Raw genomic sequence first — 19,053 nt, 5'->3', positions numbered from 1 at the left:
GAATAACATTTCTTGACGTTGTAAGCAGTGGTGAATTGCTGCTTCTCTCGTGGCTGTGTCTCTCTCAGCTGGTCTCTGTCACGCCTTCTTCTGGACTCTTCCAGCAGTCTCCTAGTAATGTTAGTCAATGTCAGTTCCTCTCTGGTCAGGACTTCCAAAGAAGAAACATACCCATCATAACTCTCATCCAAAGATGACAGAATAATGTAGACCTGATGCAACTCTGAAAAAATCAGCTCCTTTTCATGAAGCTCTTGAAAAGTTGCCTTCATGTAATTTAAATGGGTCAGCATATCTCCATTCTTCTGCAGACGAGCCCTAAACAGCTTACGTGTAAGGTGTATATGTGCACCCACACTGTCACGAACATAAAGCCTTCGCAAAACGCCCCAACACCTAGCAGCAGACTCCTCACCACGAATATGGACAAGCTGCTGGTCATTCAGTGTTAGTCCAATAATGCAAAGAGCTTTCTCATTGCTACGTTTAAAGTTGTCTAACTTCTTTGCATCCTCTTCATCATCTGGATCCCAAGCAGTAGTATCTGGTGGGTTATTTACAACAGTCCATAGTCCTTCCTTGCGCAAAAGCAAGCAGCATTTCGTGGACCAGGAAACATAGTTTGTCCCATCCAACCGGGTTATCCAGGAGATGCCTGACAACTGTTCTTGTGCCATTTTACACCAAAAAGCTAACACAAACTCAGCTAGGAATATTGTGTGTACTTACTCTCAGTACAGGCCTGGGCCCATAACCAGTGTTATGGAATTTATTGTGCAGAGGTCTCCTTGTGCTACCAAAGAGTTGCACAGACAAGGAAGGGCACTGAGAGCAGTAAAAGTCACACACAGAAATACACTGAGTTCTAAAAGCAAAAAGTATTTTACTTTGAGGTGGTGTAAAAACAAAAATGCACAGTCAAAAATAAACAGTCCAAGTCATAATCCAAACTACAAAGTCTTCTTACCGGTCCAGAGGTCAATACACAGTTCAGGTTTACAACAGTAGTAAACCAACAGCAGAGCAAAAACAGTAATAGTAGAGATCAGTGAATTCAGAGAGAGAAAGAAGCTACGTTCCTAGCTTCCTCTTATGGCCATGAGAACACTTACACACCCATTGGCCAATTAACAACTTAAAGACATAGCATTATGGTTAATATATTTTCAACCCAACATTGTAGGCTAACACCATATGCCTAACACCCATGCCAAGTGATTGCCTTCCAGGTGAATAGTGATGAGTCATGAGTCAATATAGCAAGCAGTTAGGCATCCTACCTGCTGCAGATAAGGATGCAGCTGACACACCAAAGAAAGCTGGATAATAGCCCTCCTGGCAACGGCCTCCGTGTTTCCTTCTAGCAATGATCATGACTCCATTTTGGTTTGTCAGGTGAATTGGCCATTGGTTTTGAAAAGGTGCTTAAAAATAAGGTCAGAGTTCCCACTTAGCCTGCTGTACCCTGTAAGAGATGTAATGAGCATAAAGTCTCACTTTGTGACTTTTGCAGGTAGATGAGCGCATTAACGCCTAGAATTCAATTTGTCTTCTACATTAAGGCAAAGCCAGCTGATCTGTCATGGTTAGAACCTGCCTCTGCCAACAGAACAAAGCAAACTTCTATTTCTTTTTATTTATTTATATTTCCTATTCCTAAACTGCCCATCTCTTTCCATTTGTTCTAACAGGGCCCTTCAGATTCTTTGGGAGTCAGTATTGCTGGAGGAGTAGGAAGCCCTCTTGGTGATGTTCCTATTTTTATAGCCATGATGCATCCAAATGGAGTTGCAGCACAAACCCAGAAATTGAGGGTAAGAAGAAAATTGGAAATGTTATGATAGACTATTCTTGTTTCAAGTAACCTGGTCCAATATTGTTTTTATTTTTGCGTTAATCAGATAAGACAATGGTAAGTAACTTGGGGTGTGTTGGCTGCTTTGTGGCCTCTAGCCACTATTTAATGCAGGGATTTTCAAACTTGGCCCTTTTATGACTTGTGGACTTCAACTCCCAGAATTCCTCAGCCAGCGTGCCTGGCTGAGGAATTCTGGGAGTTGAAGTCCACAAGTCATAAAAGGGCCAAGTTTAAAGATCCCTGATTTAATGGCTTCCACATCATTTCCAATCATACTAATCAAGTTCAGTAGAGCAACTATCAATTTTGAATGACACAGTGGTATGATTGTTTGATTTGATGGCTAAAAGATGTAAAATGGAGGTTGTAAAAGGCTATTGTTCTGAGATGGGCAGCCATATAAATTATTTGAATAAATTAATAAAACTTTATGAAGCTCAGAATATCTGTCTATAGTTTAATCCCTCATCTTCGCCTAAAGGACAAAAATGGCAGGATTTTTTTAAAAAAACATGCTGTTGTATCATTACCATATCACCTGTTGCCTTCAGGGGTCAAGAAGCTTTAGTCAAAAGAGCAAAACGTGAGCTTCTGTTCTGTGTGGATTGAACATATTTAATGTAAATAAAGGTCATCTTTACGAAAGAGAATGCCATCTTGGGTACAAGATGGTTCACCAATAAGTGACTCAATTTGGAAAGTTCCAGTGAAAACTGCAGCAATGGGAGCAACTCTTCAATTTGTCCAAGGGAAAAAATGTTGCTTTTATTTCTGTATTGCCAGTCCTCAACTTATTACTGGTTCTTTAGCCATTGTTTGACAGATCCTCCCCAAAAAACTAATTACAACTCAGATTCAAAGTTCTGACAGCCCCCCCTCTCCAGTCACCTGTCCACATTGGGTGCTCAGCCACTGGCCCACATTTGCGACTGCAGTGTCCTGCAGTAATGTGACTACTATTTACAATGTTTTTCCCAGAAAAAACATTTACTTCTGTTTTCTGGCAAAAAAAATGTTCCATAATGAACAGTGGGTTTATGACTACCACATTCACTTAATGACCATGGCAAAAAAGGTCATTAAATCAGACGCACTCACATGGTGCCCTACAGTATTTTAACATCATGATTTACAACTGTAATTGCAGCCTCATTTATTGTCTTTAACTGTGGAACCATCTGTATGATCACACTAAGCCGCTAAGTTGTATTGTTTATATTATAAGGCCCAAATTTAACCAAGTATGAGTTATTCACTACAACTAAATCAACCACAATTTATTATATTCAAGGCCCACTTTTTAATTTTAGAAACATGGAAGATATTTCCAGTTATTAACATTGAGCCATAGCGTGGCGGTATATATTGGGACACCATAACAATTTTTGCTTGTTTAAAAAACACCCTAACTCTTGCAGTGTAATGGGAATGAAGGTATTAATGACTTTGAAATAATTTGGTATGATAGATTATTTCTCTCCCCCTCCCCCGGGTATCTCATCTTTCATCATCTAGGTTGGAGACAGGATTGTGAGCATTTGTGGAACATCCACTGAAGGCATGACTCATTCCCAGGCTGTCAGTTTGCTGAAGAATGCTTTGGGCACCATTGAGTTACAGGTAGGAACGTTATCTGCAAATTAACATGTAAAGGAGGTAGAATTCATCTTCCAATTATTCACATTATGATTTATATATTGTGATGTCTGTCTGGAATCATATGCCAGCCCCATAAGGTAGGTCAGATCAGGAAATTAACTGCACAGGAGGCCACAAATTATTTTTACTGAAATTGGTTGTAATAACAGAATCATGCAAATATGCTATTTCTCCCCTTCTTATACTACAGTGAATCTGGGCTGGTTTTTTTCTTTTTTTAAAATACTTTATTACATTTTTTTCAAAACATAAACTAAAAATACCAAACAAAATTATTAAGGAAAAGCATAAGAGGAGAGAAGGTACAAAGGAATAAAAAAAACCCAAAGAAATGAAAAATAACTTCCAGTTTTCTTTGATATAGTTACAAATGTGTATATAAAAATTCAACAATGTCCAATATTTCTATAATCGTAGTCTTAAATCATCAAATCACAAAATATATCATTTTTATATTCTATATTATTCTGTATTGGTTTTAGCAATAAAAAATACATACAGTATATCCAAAAGTGCTTTCCACGTAGAAAAAGAAAGTGAGACAAAGTCTTTTCTTTAAGTTAGTCAATTTTGCCATCTCAGACAGTTCTATTAACTTCAGCATCAATTCTTTGATTATGGGAATCTGTAAGTCTTTCCATCTCTGTGCAAGGAAATGTCTGGCTACAGTTATATATAGAACAGTTACCAGCTGCTTATCCATCAGATCTAAACAAATAAACCTCTTGATTTCAGTTGTATATTTGTTTTAAGAATTCTCTTAATTAAAATACATATTTCATCCCAGTAACTCTTAGCTTTCTTATGTGCCCATCTAAGGTGATATAAAATGCCTTCATTGGAAATTACATTTCCAATGTACGTGTCAAACCTGACTCGACTTTGCTGGCAGCTTTGCCAAACAGTGACGGGAGGAGGGAGGTGAATTTCGAAGATGGGTGTGGGGGGGGGGTGGCTATGTAATGCAAGTGAACCTTCTGTTGCTGGAGAAACGTTATCTAACAAGGCTGATTCATGAAGAATGTTTGACCAGGGCAGACAGTTTTTTCCCAAAGCAAAAGAACTGAACTCGGTGATTTACGAACTGTGGGTGGCCCAGAGGGGAAGAATCCCAGAACTGACTTTGCTTCTGCCGCGCCTAGATAGATTTTTCAGTAAAGCTGCACTCTTGATCAATCTAGAGCAGGGCTTTTCAACCAGTGGTACGGGTACCACCTGTGGTAAATTGGCACCTGGCAGGTGGTACGCGACCATCCTAGAAAAGTGGTAGCGGGGGAGGGAAATGAGCTGAACCGGTGGCAGCACCGCACAAGCCTGAGCAAGAGATGGCTGGAGTTGCAGGGCTGTCAGGGCTCAGCAGAAGCGCCAGGCTCCAGCTGAAGCTCGGCGCTGATCCTGGCAGAGCCCAGAAGAAGCGCCGATCAGCTGGAATGTTGCAGCATCTCCAGGGTCTTGTGATTTACATTCAGATGCTTGGCAACTGATTCATATTTATGACGGTCACAGTGTCCCAGGGTCATGTGAAGTGACCAAAACCTGCTGCAACCACCCAGCACACGGGGGTTGGGGAGGGAGGGATAAAAACCAAACACCCGCCACCCCACTCCTGCTGCCAATCCTCAACAGAAATGCTCACAAAAATGAAAACCTTGGACAGGAAGAAGAGCGCCACCGGGCAGGCAGGCAGGTGTCTTGCTCGGCTGTGGCTTGGGGGCCACTTTTCTCAGTGCCATTGTAACTTCGAACAGTCACTAAGCGAACTGTTGTAAGTCGAGGACTACCTGTACTTCATCACCTTTTTCCTTTTTTTTTTTTTTGCTCATCAAGTTCTTGACACCTTGCTAGGTGACTGGTGGTACTCGGATGTTGCCATATCCTAAAAGTGGTACAATGGGTGAAAAGGTTGAAAAGCCCTGCTCTAAAGAGCTGGGACTTTCTTTCATTGAAAGTGCCAAATGGGACGGTTGACAATACGTTTGGCCCGTATTGAAAATTTTATCAGGTGTTAAATATCAGTGATACATTATATTACAGAAATTGTCTTTCAAATTATAGTTCAAAGTAAATTGCAATCTCTTACTCCACGTGTTCCCACTGCGGTAGCATTACTGTATCCCAAATATTTGGCCTACTTAATCGCAAAGTCTTCTTGTATATTCATTTTACACTTCTTGGCAATGACATGCTCCCCCTTAGAACACAAATTCAGTTCAAATTCAGTTCTCTCTTTTGTAAAACTAAAATTATTCTTGTTCAAACTTAAATCTTTTTAATACCCCAACATAGGCAAACCATTGACATAAAACCATCCTTTTCCAATTCTTCCCTTGTTTTTAATTTAAGGTCTCCTTCAGAAAATGTCACTAAATCTGCCATAAATCAACCAAGTTTGTGTGGCTTATCATTTCTCTTCTATAACCATATCTCATTGTTATATGCTTCAGAACTATTGTACCCAGGCAATAGTTCACATATATTTTCATCAAGGTCATTTTTACTTTCTACATCTATATTTATAGTACTTTTTAAAAGCTAAACAAGAATCTGCAATCAGCATGTTCTTTTAAGGTACATTTAGAGCTTAAGTTGAAGCGCCAGATATTTTACATCATCACACAGGTAAACTTGCTTTAAATAGGCAAGCGTCTGTCCAGCCCACTGCTGTGCAAACATCTGTTAGCTGATTCTTCATGTGTGATCAGCTGCAGTAAAAAAAATATATGTCCCAAAACATCTTTATTTGGAAACCAGGCATATGGCTAATGTTATCATACTAGCAGCCTGTCTTGGGCATTTATATCATAAATCTAGCATTCTGGACATCATTGCTATATTTAGGTGTTTAAAAAAACGGTTATAAGCAGGAATGTGTTTCTTTAGGGACTAGGTTCTATTTGCAACTAGACATAATAATAGCGGCTGTCTATATGCCACGTGTATTTATGGAGGCCTAGGGATTTACATGTAGTCCTTCACTTATGAAAGACCCTCCCCCTCCCCAAAGCTACTTATGACCTGGTTTCACACTTATGGCTGCTGCAGTGCCTACACAGTTGTTCACCCTTGTAAAAAATGCAGCAGCAGCTGACACTCTCCCCCACCCCCAAAATCAGTTTTCCCTGACCGATCCCATCAGTTCCTTGCAGGCCTTTGGCCTGCTCACCACCCAGTTATTCAGTCACCCAAGCTTGTGGGCCAGGCCTTCTTCGCATCCTGGGCCTACAAGTTCTGAAGCCTGTAGAGAACCTGAGGGGAAGGGAGTGGATCAGGGTGTGTGTGCCTGAGAGGATTGGAGAAGGCCTTGGGAAGCCCAGTACAGGCAGATCTGGACCTGCCCTAAGCCTCCCGGGGCCTCCCCCACACTTGAGGTACCCGTGCTCGATTGAACAAACCACACATTCATTTAATGGCCATATCGGGGAAAGCAGGACGGGGGTGGTGGTCATTAAGGGGGAGGTCATTAAGCGGGTCCCATCTCATTTAATAGCCATCACCATTTGTAATCATAACGGGTAGGTTCCATTTCGGTCATAGGTTGATTACTACCTCTATAATTGAGAAATGAGCTTGCTGTGGAACCCAATTACCTCCATTCAGATCAAATATGCAGCATTCTCTGAATTTCTCTTCATGTTCAGAAAGAAATGATTCTTTCTGCAACTAAAAGAGCTAAGCAGAGCACTAGTTGAATGATCGTTGTAACATGCACAAAGCAATTATTACCTAATTTCAACCAAAAAGTGGGCTAAGAGAAAAAAATAAAGGGAAGTGAAACTGAACAGATATTAAAATCAAATAAGCTTGCAATACGTAGCAATAAAACATGTGGCTTAGTTTAAACTTGAGGACAAGATGCATAGCATGTGGAAATGAGTGAGTGAGCTCAGTAGCTGGCTATGTATATTATTTGAGAAATGAAGACAAGCTAAACACATACAGGAGCAGAAGAAAACTAAACAAACAGTTGCTTTGTAGGTATAGTTATGCCTCTTAATGAAGCTTGATTATAGCTCTATGCCTTTAAAACATTTTAAAGAATATAAAAATTCAGGCCAATTTTTGTTTTTGTTTTGTAGGGCTGTGTCTGTCTTCCATATAATAATCTGTATACTTGTTTGTTTATGTTTAACACTAATTTGCAGGTTGTAGCTGGTGGAGATGTCAGTGTCATAACTAGCCAACAGCGGGATCCACCAACATCTAATCTAACATTTTCAGGTCTAACTTCAAGCAGCATCTTTCAGGATGATTTGGGGTGAGTTTATCAACTTAATAGTGGTTAATATGGATTTTTCCAACTTAACTGCCAAATCCACAGTAAGAAAATGTACCTAAATTGAGTATCAATTCTACTTAAAATTTGCAACAGTCTATTGCAAGCTTGTATGTCAAGATTTTTATAATTAGGGAAGCGCTTTGAGGCTCCATTCTTTCTGTGAAGATAACAAAAATATGCCACTGGAAGGGTTTAATACAGAACACTGGTAATAAATAATAGTGGAGCAGAAAAAAAGAATTGTCAGCCCAAACCAGTTCATTGCAGGATGAAGACGTCTTTGTTAAAGGTTATTTACTGGTGTGTGTGTGTGTGTGTGTGTGTGTGTGTGTGTGTGTGTGTACACAGATGTATATTAGACAAGCATGTTTAAAGGATTTATTGCTAAGGTAAACAGTGAGACACCTTTTTTGTGTGTTATAGGCCACCCCAGTACAAAACCATCACTCTGGATCGAGGTCCGGATGGCTTGGGCTTTAGCATTGTAGGTGGATACGGAAGTCCTCACGGAGATCTACCCATTTATGTTAAGACAGTATTTGGAAAAGTAAGAGCTTGATACCAAATTCATTTACTAACTAGATATTATGTTTTAAATCCAAACAATCCAGACTTTAACATGGTCCTTTCTGTCTTCTCTAAAAGATTGATTCTGTGCCACCATCAAGTCTGTGTTGATCCTTAGCATCTATATAGATAATCTAAGATACTATCTGGGATTGGTGTGACCGAAAGCAAAGTATTATACAGTCAAAACCATCTAGAATAGAGGTTTTCAACCCTTTTCATCTCATAGCATGCTAAACTGGAATTACTTTTATCTATCTATCTATCATCTATCTTACTATCTATATTTATTTATTTAATTAAATTTATTTAATTAAATTTCTATACCCCCCTATTCCTGAAGGACTCAGGGCGGTTTACAGGGCAGCATAAAATACAATATAAAAGATAATATAAATTAAAATAAATTAAATTAATTAAGCCCAACAATTAAAACAATGTTTAAAAAGCTAAAACCCCTTCAGTCCAGGCCAGATAGATCGAAAAGCCAGGTTTTCAGGTCCCGGCGAAATGAACGCAGATCGGGGGCGGTCCGGAGTTCCGCAGGTAAATCATTCCAAAGGGCAGGCGCGCCCACAGAGAACGCTCTTCCCCTGGGAATAACCCGCCGGCGTTCCTTAACCGGCAGTATCCAGAGAAGGCCCTCCCTGTGGGAGCGCACGGGACGAAGGGAGCTTGATGCCGGCAGCAGGTGTTCCCTCAGATAACCCGGACCCAAGCCATTAAGGGCTTTATAGGTCATCACCAGCACCTATATCTATATCATCTATCTATCTATCTATCTATCTATCTATCTATCTATCTATCTATCTATCTATCTATCTATCTATCTATCTATCTATCTCTATCTATCTTATCTATATCCATTCATCCATCCATCCTATCGAAAGTAGTTGCAGTTTAGCACAGGGGTGTGGATTTACATATATACACACACACACATATATATACACACATACATACACTACCCTGGTAACAAAAGGTTCGGAAACCAACCCACAAGCTCAGAGAACAGATAGATAGATAGATAGATAGATAGATAGATAGATAGATAGATAGATAGATAGATAGATAGATAGATAGATAGATTAGTGACCTTGATTTTTTTTATTAAACAGAATTTGTCTCAAAGCCCGCAAATAAAAACATTTGCATTAAAGTAACTGTAAGATAATGTCCTACAGTTCTCTCTACTACGACTCATTATTTAATGCAAGAGGACTCTAATGAAGAAATATTTGAGGTGAACAAGATCCCAAGTTGTAAGAATTGAATACTTCTTGATTTTGTCCTCATGCAAAAAAGCAGCCCATTGTTAAGAAACCCATTTTATCAAAAATTCCCATGGTATATGAATTATATTGGTTTGGGGTCAGTCCAAATGCAAAGCCAAAACCAAAGAAAAGACATTATGATGCAGCCTGTGGCCTCAGTTGGACACCCTATGTGTATTCTGTAAAATAAAATCTGTTTTTTTTTTAAAAAAAAACAAACATTGTAGGGGGCAGCAGCAGAAGACGGGCGCCTTAAAAGAGGGGATCAGATCCTTGCAGTCAATGGGCAGAGCTTGGAAGGAGTCACCCACGAAGAAGCTGTCGCTCTTCTAAAAAGAACAAAAGGAACTGTGACTTTGACTGTTCTCTCTTAAGCCCTGTCCCCAAAGATGAGTTGGGAGTTTATTTGTTTGTTGCCAGGCTGTTTTTAATCAAGAGTGAAAAATAACGAATGGTCTTTATTTTGATCCATGTGTAGACATATTGTTGGATTACAGAGACTGGCTTCTGTAGGATTTGAAAGTGGCAATAATAAAATCAGAGTAGGAAAAAGGGGAATGGAAAGGGGGAAATGTATGGTGTGGTAACCTGGAAGGGCATGTTGTGTGATTGTTGAGTAATTTATAATGCGGAATTCTGGAATTTCTGGAAGACACAAAACATTGGCTATTGGTTATCCAGGGTTAACTTAAAACTCTCATATATTCATTTGATTAAATTTTATTAATATCCCCGTGCCCAACATGACCTCTGAGACAAACTTTTTTCTGGAATAATAGTGCTTAAGAGAAACACTTTTTTTAAAAAAAAAGAGAGTAAAAGTTTTCCTGATCTTTCCTAGAATAATTAAACTGAATTGATCTTCATGTTCTTTTTTCAGGAGACAGGACATATCTGATAGTAATACCTAACTGTTGCAGAGTCCCCCGGAATTCAGTATATTTTCTCTTCTTTCTTTGTGGGGTCATCAGCATTGATAAGCAAACTTTTCACAGTTGAGATGAAATAGCTTTTTGTCACCACAATGTATCTTATTTTCACAAATGACCCAAGAATTATTAATGAAAAAATCAGTTCCAAATTCTGGCTTCTTTAAAATACATTTAATATTTCCAATGCTTTGTTCTTTGGTGGCAACAAAAAGAAAGTGAAAGCTTGACCTACTGATTTTAAATCACCTAATTAAAACATTATGATATTTAACTTAGAATATTTGGTAGGTTTTCATACAGATGCTTGCATAACAGGTTAGTAAAAAGTGGCCTCAAGCAGTTCTAACACACCAAATAAAGACATAGATCCGACATCCTTCTTCCCAGACTTTGAAGATTGTGTTACTGCAGAAGACAAAAACTGTCTTTAATATTTTCCTGCAGTTAAGATCTCTAGAGTTGGGTGATGCTTTGAGCTGACTTTTGAGGAGCTTGTTTTCTGTTTTATCCGAAAGTCATAAGCCAGGTTTCTTTGGGCCACAGACCACCCAGTGAATTTCTTGTGTTCGACTGGAGCCCATAAGATCACAATGCTAAATGTCAGTAGTGAATTACAATAAAAAGGATTTTTGTGTTTTTTAAAGCACATAAGCCAGGGGTGTCAAACTGCTGGCCTGAAGGCCGGATGTGTCATGCCAAAACTGTGCCCACCCCATTGCCGGCAATAGAAAAAAAGTTGTGATACGTTGTGATGTCACGTAAGGTTGCAAGTTTGACACCCCTGACATAAGCAATATGCCCTCTAATTGGTTTAACTTCATTACACACACACACACACACACACACACACACACACACACACACACACACACACACACAGCATTCACCTTAACTTCTTTTTGTTCCTAGTAACAACCACTGATTCCATATTAACGGTATTTGGTTAAATTAGGGCAATTAGAGAAATGTACTCTGGTCTATCCTTGCCTCATAATCTTACAATTACTCCTCATTTAGCAACTGCCTTGATCATTTACAGTTATAGCAATGATGAAAAAGTAACTTTTCGACCAATCCTTGCATTTACAACCTTTGCAGGTCTGTAGAGCAAAGGAAAGACAAAATATAAGCACAGTTTCTGTTTCGCTTAGCGACCACTTCATTTAATGACCAAGTCTCAGGTCTCTGTTGTGGTCACAAACTGCCTATATGACAGTTTGTAAATTCTCAATAGTTCATCAGGATTTTAAAAATGCAACTCAAAATGTTAACTACTGCCACCAGTTAGGAATAGAGAAACCTAGAAAGGCCTCCAGGGGAATTTATTTTTAGTTTAGTTAAGAGCACGGGTGTCAAACTAGATTGAGTCAAGTGACGTATTGTGACGTATCGCGACGTTTTTTGCCTTTGTGGAGCGGGGTGGGCGTGGCCTGCACGTGATGCAGCTGCCAGTTTGACACCCCTGGTTAGAGGGTGGGGTTTTGTTTTTTAAGAATTTGATTGGCTACATTCTGTCTGTGCCTGCTGCTTTTATGTGCTAATTACTGAAATTCTGGAAAATGTTGTTCCTCATAACTACTCTTATTTTTTCTTTATTTATATGAGAATGAATACCTCATTAAAAGACCTACTAATATTAATTGGGACAATGTATCAGAAGGTCCCCTTTTCCAGTTATTATCCCAAGTTAGCATGTTGTGGTGTAAATGTATTTATATTTAGCTTTTTTTTATTTTGGTTGTGTTTATTTTAAGTCTATATCCCTGGGATCTGTATATTAGAAATACCCAAAGACTACCCCTGGGATGTTAAAGGAAAATGAATTTAAAAACCAATTTATAAGAGGATGGTAGAATTACAGAATGTAAGGACTGGATGGGCCTTCAAGATCATCCAGCCCAAACTACCTGTTAAGTACAGGATCTCCTACTACTAAGTATGATAGCTCATTCAAACATACCAAACGAGTGCTGAGACAGTAACCCACTTCTGAGCATAGTTTGCTTTTTAAAACTCCTAAATGAAACAGACTTTGTTTACACAGTCCTGTGTTCCAAGTACCTGAAAAAAGTTGCATTACAGCTTATATTTTGGAGTATGTTTGTGGTGTTGTTCTCTGGTTCTTGCAAAGGTCTATACATCGGAGCGTGAAGGGAAATCACCCAACAAATATTGATTTTTTTCCCCAAGCCAAAACAAACACACACACACTCAAATGAGGCTACAAGTAATCTACATAAAACAGGATAGCATTTTGCAGAGTACTTAAATTCTTGCTTCCATTCGTCTTATGAAGAAAAATGTCCCTCTCCCTTTCATGAGGCCTAGTCTTCTGTGTAGAAAACATCAAGAAACCATATAAGGCAGGGGTCCCCAACCTTGGCCACTTTAAGACTTGTGGACTTCAACTCCCAGAATTCCTCAGCCAGCCAAGCTGGCTGAGGAATTCTGGGAGTTGAAGTCCACAAGTCATAAAAGGGCCAAGTTTGAAGACCTCTGATACAAGGTGTTAACTGTTCCATAATTGCTGCTGAATGAATGTTAAGAACCAATTTCAAACTAAGCAAACCTGATTTAGAAAAACCATGAGAGATACCAGTACAGGTACTTATAAGCACGATTGGGACCAAAGTTTCCATTTCAAAGCAAGATGGTTGCTAAGTGAATTGTGCTCTATTTTACAACCTTTTTTGCCACAGTTAAGTGAATCACCGCAATTGTTAAGTGAATCACGGAGTCATTAAGCCAGGGGTCTTCAAACTTGGCCCTTTTGTGACTTGTGGACTTCAATTCCCAGAGTTCCTCAGCCAGGAATTCTGGGAGTTGAAGTCCACAAGTCATAAAAGGGCCAAGTTTGAAGACCCCTGCATTAAGCAAATCCAGCTTCCCCCATTGACTTTGCCATCTGGGAAGGTCACAAATGACAATCACCTGACCCTGGAATGCGTCAACTTTTGTACACACGTGCCGGTTGCCGAGCACCCAAATTTTGATCACATGACCATGGGGACACTGCAATGGTTATGCGCAATGACCAATCGCACGTGCCCTTGTAATCCTAACCACTAAATATTTGTAAGTTGAGGACTATAACATCTTTATAAATTCAGGAGGGTTTTATGAGCACCTTTTCAGACTCAGCGCATTTATAAAAAGGCATAAGCACCTGATGGTACAGCTGTTGATGAAGGGACCAATAATTCACAAAATCTTATGCCTTTTCATGAAATGTATTGGTCTGAATAGGTTCTATCAGGCACCTTTTGATTTTGGGCTACTAAAGGCTAACACAGCTATTCTCGTACAGTGTCTTAGAGTGGTAGTAATTCAGTGCTGTTTGGTTCAACAGGAATTCTTGATATCATTAGTTGACATTCAGATGTAGAGAGAAAAAGCTTCCATCATCTACAATTACTGGCAATCTGTGTTGGATTCAAGTCCTGTATGCATTAACAGTGTAGAGCAGGGTGTCTAATCTTGGCAAATTTAAGACTTAGAGATTTCATTTCTTAGAATTTCCCAGCCAGCTATGCTGGCTAGGGAATTTTGAGACTGAAGTCCACCAGTCTTAAAATTGCCAAGATTGAACACCCCTGGTGTAGAGCATGTGATACATATGTGCAACCACTTAAAAACCACCTCTATATTTGTAACAGATGTAGTGTACAGATATTTTGTTATTTTTTAATAAATTTTCTCTGAATGCAGTATTAGCTTGATAAATGTGAAGTTATTTGTGGCAAACAAATAAAGGTTAACACAGCCATGTTTTTTTATGTCTAGACTTTCTGTCAATTGGGTATGATTTCATTTCATTATGAGATTTATATTACAACTTTTCACCACGACCAGCTTATGAGGTACTGCCACAAACGAGCATTTATGGCTGAAGTGGAGTAGAATCTGGATCTCCTGCTCCAGGTCCAGTGGCTTAACTATAACATCACACTGGTTTTTTGAACAAACTGCTTCCTAAGAACCTAAGTCCAAAACATTTGATTTTATTCACCCAGAGACCTTCCAAGATATGTGGATATCACAGCTAACTTAATTTGACCGAAAGCCAATGCAATGAATTACTTCCTGGCACCTCAGGCTTTTTATCCTCCAGATCCATGCACAATACAAGAGAAAGCTAGAAAAAAATGTTATTTCATGCCATAAATACCTGAACATTGTGAGCTCTTTGGCGCTCTCTAAACTTGATGGTTTTCTTGCAGATGTTTCATTACCAAGTTAGCATCATCAGTGCTAGGATGAAGTGGGGCTTGTGACAGTGGCTTGCCCCATCAGTGTTGGTGAGAGCACTTGTGGTTCTTTGGAATATTTTTTCCTTCTTAATTGTTGGGCTGGTTAGTGTTAATCTACTGTAGACGCCCAAGAAAAGCACCGGGTTCAGGGAGCATCAAGGATTTCACAGTTCAGCCTTGAGCTACAAATGCTCTCTTTTGAAGATAGCATTGCCATATCGGGAAGTCACTAAAAACCAGTTCACCTGTGGCAGCCAAGCATTAATTTCAGCGTTAATTGGTGTGGGATCAGTTTTAATTTCAGTGATATGAGGAGGTCCATGTGGTTTTCGTATAGTAAAAAAAAATCATCCCCATTTATTGTGTGACTGTGCAAAGATAGAATTAACTTCTTAACTGTAGCTGTTTCCTAGCTTTGCTGTAGCCTGGATGCCCTGAATTTGAGAGAACAAGCTTCTTATTTCCCATCCCTGCTGGAGCTATTGATAGAGACGTTTGGGAGTATTTGGTAACTAATTTCTGCCCTTTGGGAAAGGCAAATGTATAAACATCAGCCAGCACGCTATGATTCTTGAAATAATTGGATTAAAGTGGAATTTTTAAAAAACGACAGAAGAAAAGCATTATCTTGGGGCAGGGGAGCACTCCAAAAGATAAAACCTGGAAAATAACACCTGCCACACACCTGCAGATCCTGCCTTCAGTTTCAGCACACCTCTTTCCCTGTGCTAGTGTCATGCCTCCGTTGGAGCCTGAATCTGTGGAGAAAAATAAGCTGGAACGAGACCCTATGGAGGTCGATGGAGAGTGTCTGTGACTTCAGAGGAATGTGGGGAAGAGCAGGCCGAGGCAGGCCAGGGCCCTTCAGGATTGGGACAGGATGAACAGGAGAGACAGAGGTCAGGCGATGAGCAAGGGCCACCCCCTCCTGATCCTAGAGCACAGAGAGTGGAGAGAAGGAGGGAACAACATAGGCAGGCTCAACTACTGGGGGGGGGAGAGTGGCCTGCCCCTCTCCACAAGGCACACCTGGAGACTGACACTTGAGATACTGTGGGGAGAGGCATTGGTCAGAACAAACGCTGATTCCTTGGAGTTTTGCATGTTGTTGCCGATCTCTTGTTCTGGGTCTTCTGCTTGGAAACCCGGAAACTGACCATTGGACTTACTGACAACCTTGCTTCAATGTTCAAAGACCTCGGACTGTATTTTGGCTTCTCTTCAAGCTTGTATTCACACAGACTCGTTAGGCTTATGATGTGTGTTTATCTCCATGGCCTTGAGTAAATTCCTCTTCTAATCAGACTGTATGTGAAACTACTTGCAGCCAGAAGTGGCCGAAGGTGTGTGTGTGTTCCTTTGTTTGGAGGCTTGCCAGAAATGTGGGAGCATTTGGGGAAAATTTGGAGCAATTAAAGGGCGGTTTGAATTGCCAGCTGACTGCATTGCCTCTGTGCTGTGCCCTGGGTCATCACAGCTAGGCAGAACAGGTAGGTTTTCAGTATTTTCCTGAACTCCATGATGGACAGATCTCTGTCTAGAGCACAGGTGCCAAACTCACCACATCACATGATGTGTTGCAACATATCATGACTTTTTTTGCACTACTGGAGCTGGGGTGGGTGCGGCCTCCGTATGATGCAACCAACCTGCAGGCCGGCAGTTTGACACCCCTGGAAAGGGAGGTTCCAAAGAATTGGATTTGTTCTGCATGATGAGCGACTTTCAAATATTACAGTTCCCTTTATGAATGTAAAGCAGATAATGACACTTTTCCACAGCTCTCATAAATCTCTTGAGCAGTATTTCCAAGCCATGAATATTTTTAGTGATCTTTATAAACATTAGAAACTGCTCCAAATCTCTGAATCACCAAGCAAAAATAAAGTACAAGCGGATTTTATTTGCAAGATAGTAGTAGTCCATTAACTACTAGTACACAACTCAACCTTATTTACCGTGTTCATCTGCCAGTGGGAAATTTCTTGTTTATTTCTAACTTGGTCATCACAGGCAAAAACCTGCAGCTTTTGCCTATCAGACCTTGCTGCAGTTCCTGGAGCTGCAATCAGATGATGTAAATGCTGAAGCTGAGCCTTCACCAAATAGGAGCAATTAGAAAACAATTAGCCAACAGTTAGGACACTGGAGCATCTGGCACTTAAAATCCTCTGTGTTGGCAAACACGAATCACAGAATTAGACGGTTTGGACAATTAAATTACCAAACTTGTGTGGAAGCCCTAGATATCAAGCAAGTTTATACCAATTCTGCTGCTGCTTAAATGATACAACTTGAGTATTCCCAAGTGATTTCTACTTTTAAATCTATCTAAAAATAGTCTCGGTTCAAAATTCTGTGTGGTTCTAATTTGTAATTTACATTCTTTGTATTTTAAGGGAAAACCTCATCTGCTGTTCTTCAAACCATATCACAAACCCCAAACTGTCAACACTTGTGTATAAAATGGTAGCTGCCTTTCTGGGGATTCTCACACTACAGTAGTTGTGTTGCAATGTATATCTTCAGCTGCTCCTTTAAAGAGGTGATTACAGTAACAGCACTGTACACTTAGAGTACTACCGGTGACTTCTACTATGCAACACTGAGTGTCTATGGAGATTCTCAGTCATGGTTGTCTCAAAGGCGCTTTTCCCAAAAGGCATCTAGACTGGCTTTTTTTTCCTTGAAGAAGACATTTCACTTCTCATCCAACATACGTCATCAGTTCATCAGAGAACTGAAAGCTTCTTGGATAAGAAATGAAATATCTTCTTCCTCAAGGAAAAAACAGTGCAGTTGCCTTTGAGATAACTCATACTGAAGTTTTAGAGGCATTGAAGCAAAATTCAATTTTCCATTATAAACCTCATATGGTAGCCATCTTTTTTTTAACACACAGAAAATTAACCAGGGAAAATCAGAATTGCTGCACAATGTCCTTTGACTGGTTGTTCTAAACCTCCATGGAACTGCATTCAGTCTCACAGTTAACATTTATTAATTAGGAGTCCAACTTATTAACTAAAACAAATCTGAGTGTCAATCTAAACAAGTATACAAGAAATTCTATTGTTTTCCTGTAAAAATGCTCCTTTCACATCTTGTTTAAGTTACCGAACTGATAACATTTTCACAGGCTTAGATGAAAGCAAGCAGTACAGATTTGCTAAATAGGCTTGTAAGGGGAGGTTACATGGATATTGATTTCTCAGTTTGATATAAAATAAGCTTGCAGTACTATACACTGCAAGCTCATCTGAATCTTAGCTGAATCTGCACTTTCAAAAATGGCATTCCGATTAGAAACTGCAATATCTTTAGCCATCTATGTGAATGTACTCCATGATGATAGTGTTATTGTTGAACTTAATATTTCAGATTTTTTTTTCAAACGTATCATCTTTCACATGTGCTGGCTAGCTAGTAATTAGCAAAAGAGATAGATATAAGTGAATAGACATTAGAGTTGCATACCATGGTAGATTTAAGCACTAGTTAGGAGGAACAAATCTTGTTCAATCATCACAATTAGCATTCAAATTGAAAAAGAACAGTAGACTTTATAAGACTACCCATACGGGAGGTACACATTCAGAAATCTATGTGCTAAACAGTGCTGTAATTTATAAAATGAAGGATTTTGTTGAGTTCATGTGACCGTCTAATTCAGGGGTCTTCAAACTTGGCCACTTTAAGTCTTGTGGACTTCAACTCCCAGAATTCCTTAGCCAGCCTGGCTGAGGAATTCTGGGAGTTGAAGTCCACAAGTCATAAAAGGGCCAAGTTTGAAGACCCCTGCTCTACAAGGAAGAAGTAAATGACTGAAGATCTCTGTGCTGATCCCAGGTGTTCTTCCCCTGCTGGGAGTTGAAGTCCACAAGTCTTAAACTGGCCAAGTTTGAGGGCCCCTGGTCTAAATAAACATGCTATTTGTCCTTCCTCACACTGATTTAACACAGTACAGGTTGGCTTACAACCATTCATTTAGCAACTGCTCAAAGTTAAGAATAGCACTGAAAAAAGGGGGGGAACCTATGACAGATTCTTGCCCTTAGGACCACCACAGGGTCCCCAAGGTCACTCACATGCATGGGTATCTATTTTTTTTCCAGTTCTGGAAATTAAGGGAAAGATCTTGGCCACGCAAGTGTGGGAAGTCACCCCCCCACCCCCCATAGAAGAGGAAATATGAAAAGGGCAGAATATTGTATTTCTTCAAAGGATCTTAAAGAGG

The 19,053-nt window shown here is 39.7% G+C and overlaps 1 protein-coding gene across 1 annotated transcript in view; it reads left to right on the top strand.

Moving 5' to 3' along the window:
* The window catches only part of MPDZ (multiple PDZ domain crumbs cell polarity complex component), a gene marked incomplete at its 5' end in the record, with an annotated part of 159,564 nt that extends 145,291 nt beyond the window's left edge, over window positions 1-14,273 (top strand). Inside the window, 5 exons of the mRNA XM_081318883.1 lie at window positions 1,692-1,814; window positions 3,374-3,478; window positions 7,660-7,772; window positions 8,217-8,340; window positions 9,862-14,273. Of these exons, the coding sequence (XP_081175009.1) occupies window positions 1,692-1,814; window positions 3,374-3,478; window positions 7,660-7,772; window positions 8,217-8,340; window positions 9,862-10,008 (612 nt within the window). The 3' untranslated portion in view covers window positions 10,009-14,273. The remainder of the gene's footprint in view (window positions 1-1,691; window positions 1,815-3,373; window positions 3,479-7,659; window positions 7,773-8,216; window positions 8,341-9,861) is intronic.
* Between the last annotated feature and the right edge of the window lie 4,780 nt (window positions 14,274-19,053).

Source organism: Vipera berus, assembly GCF_964194415.1.
Source record: "Vipera berus genome assembly, chromosome: 2".
Lineage (NCBI taxonomy): Eukaryota > Metazoa > Chordata > Lepidosauria > Squamata > Viperidae > Vipera > Vipera berus.
This window is presented reverse-complemented; position numbering and strand designations above follow the sequence as displayed.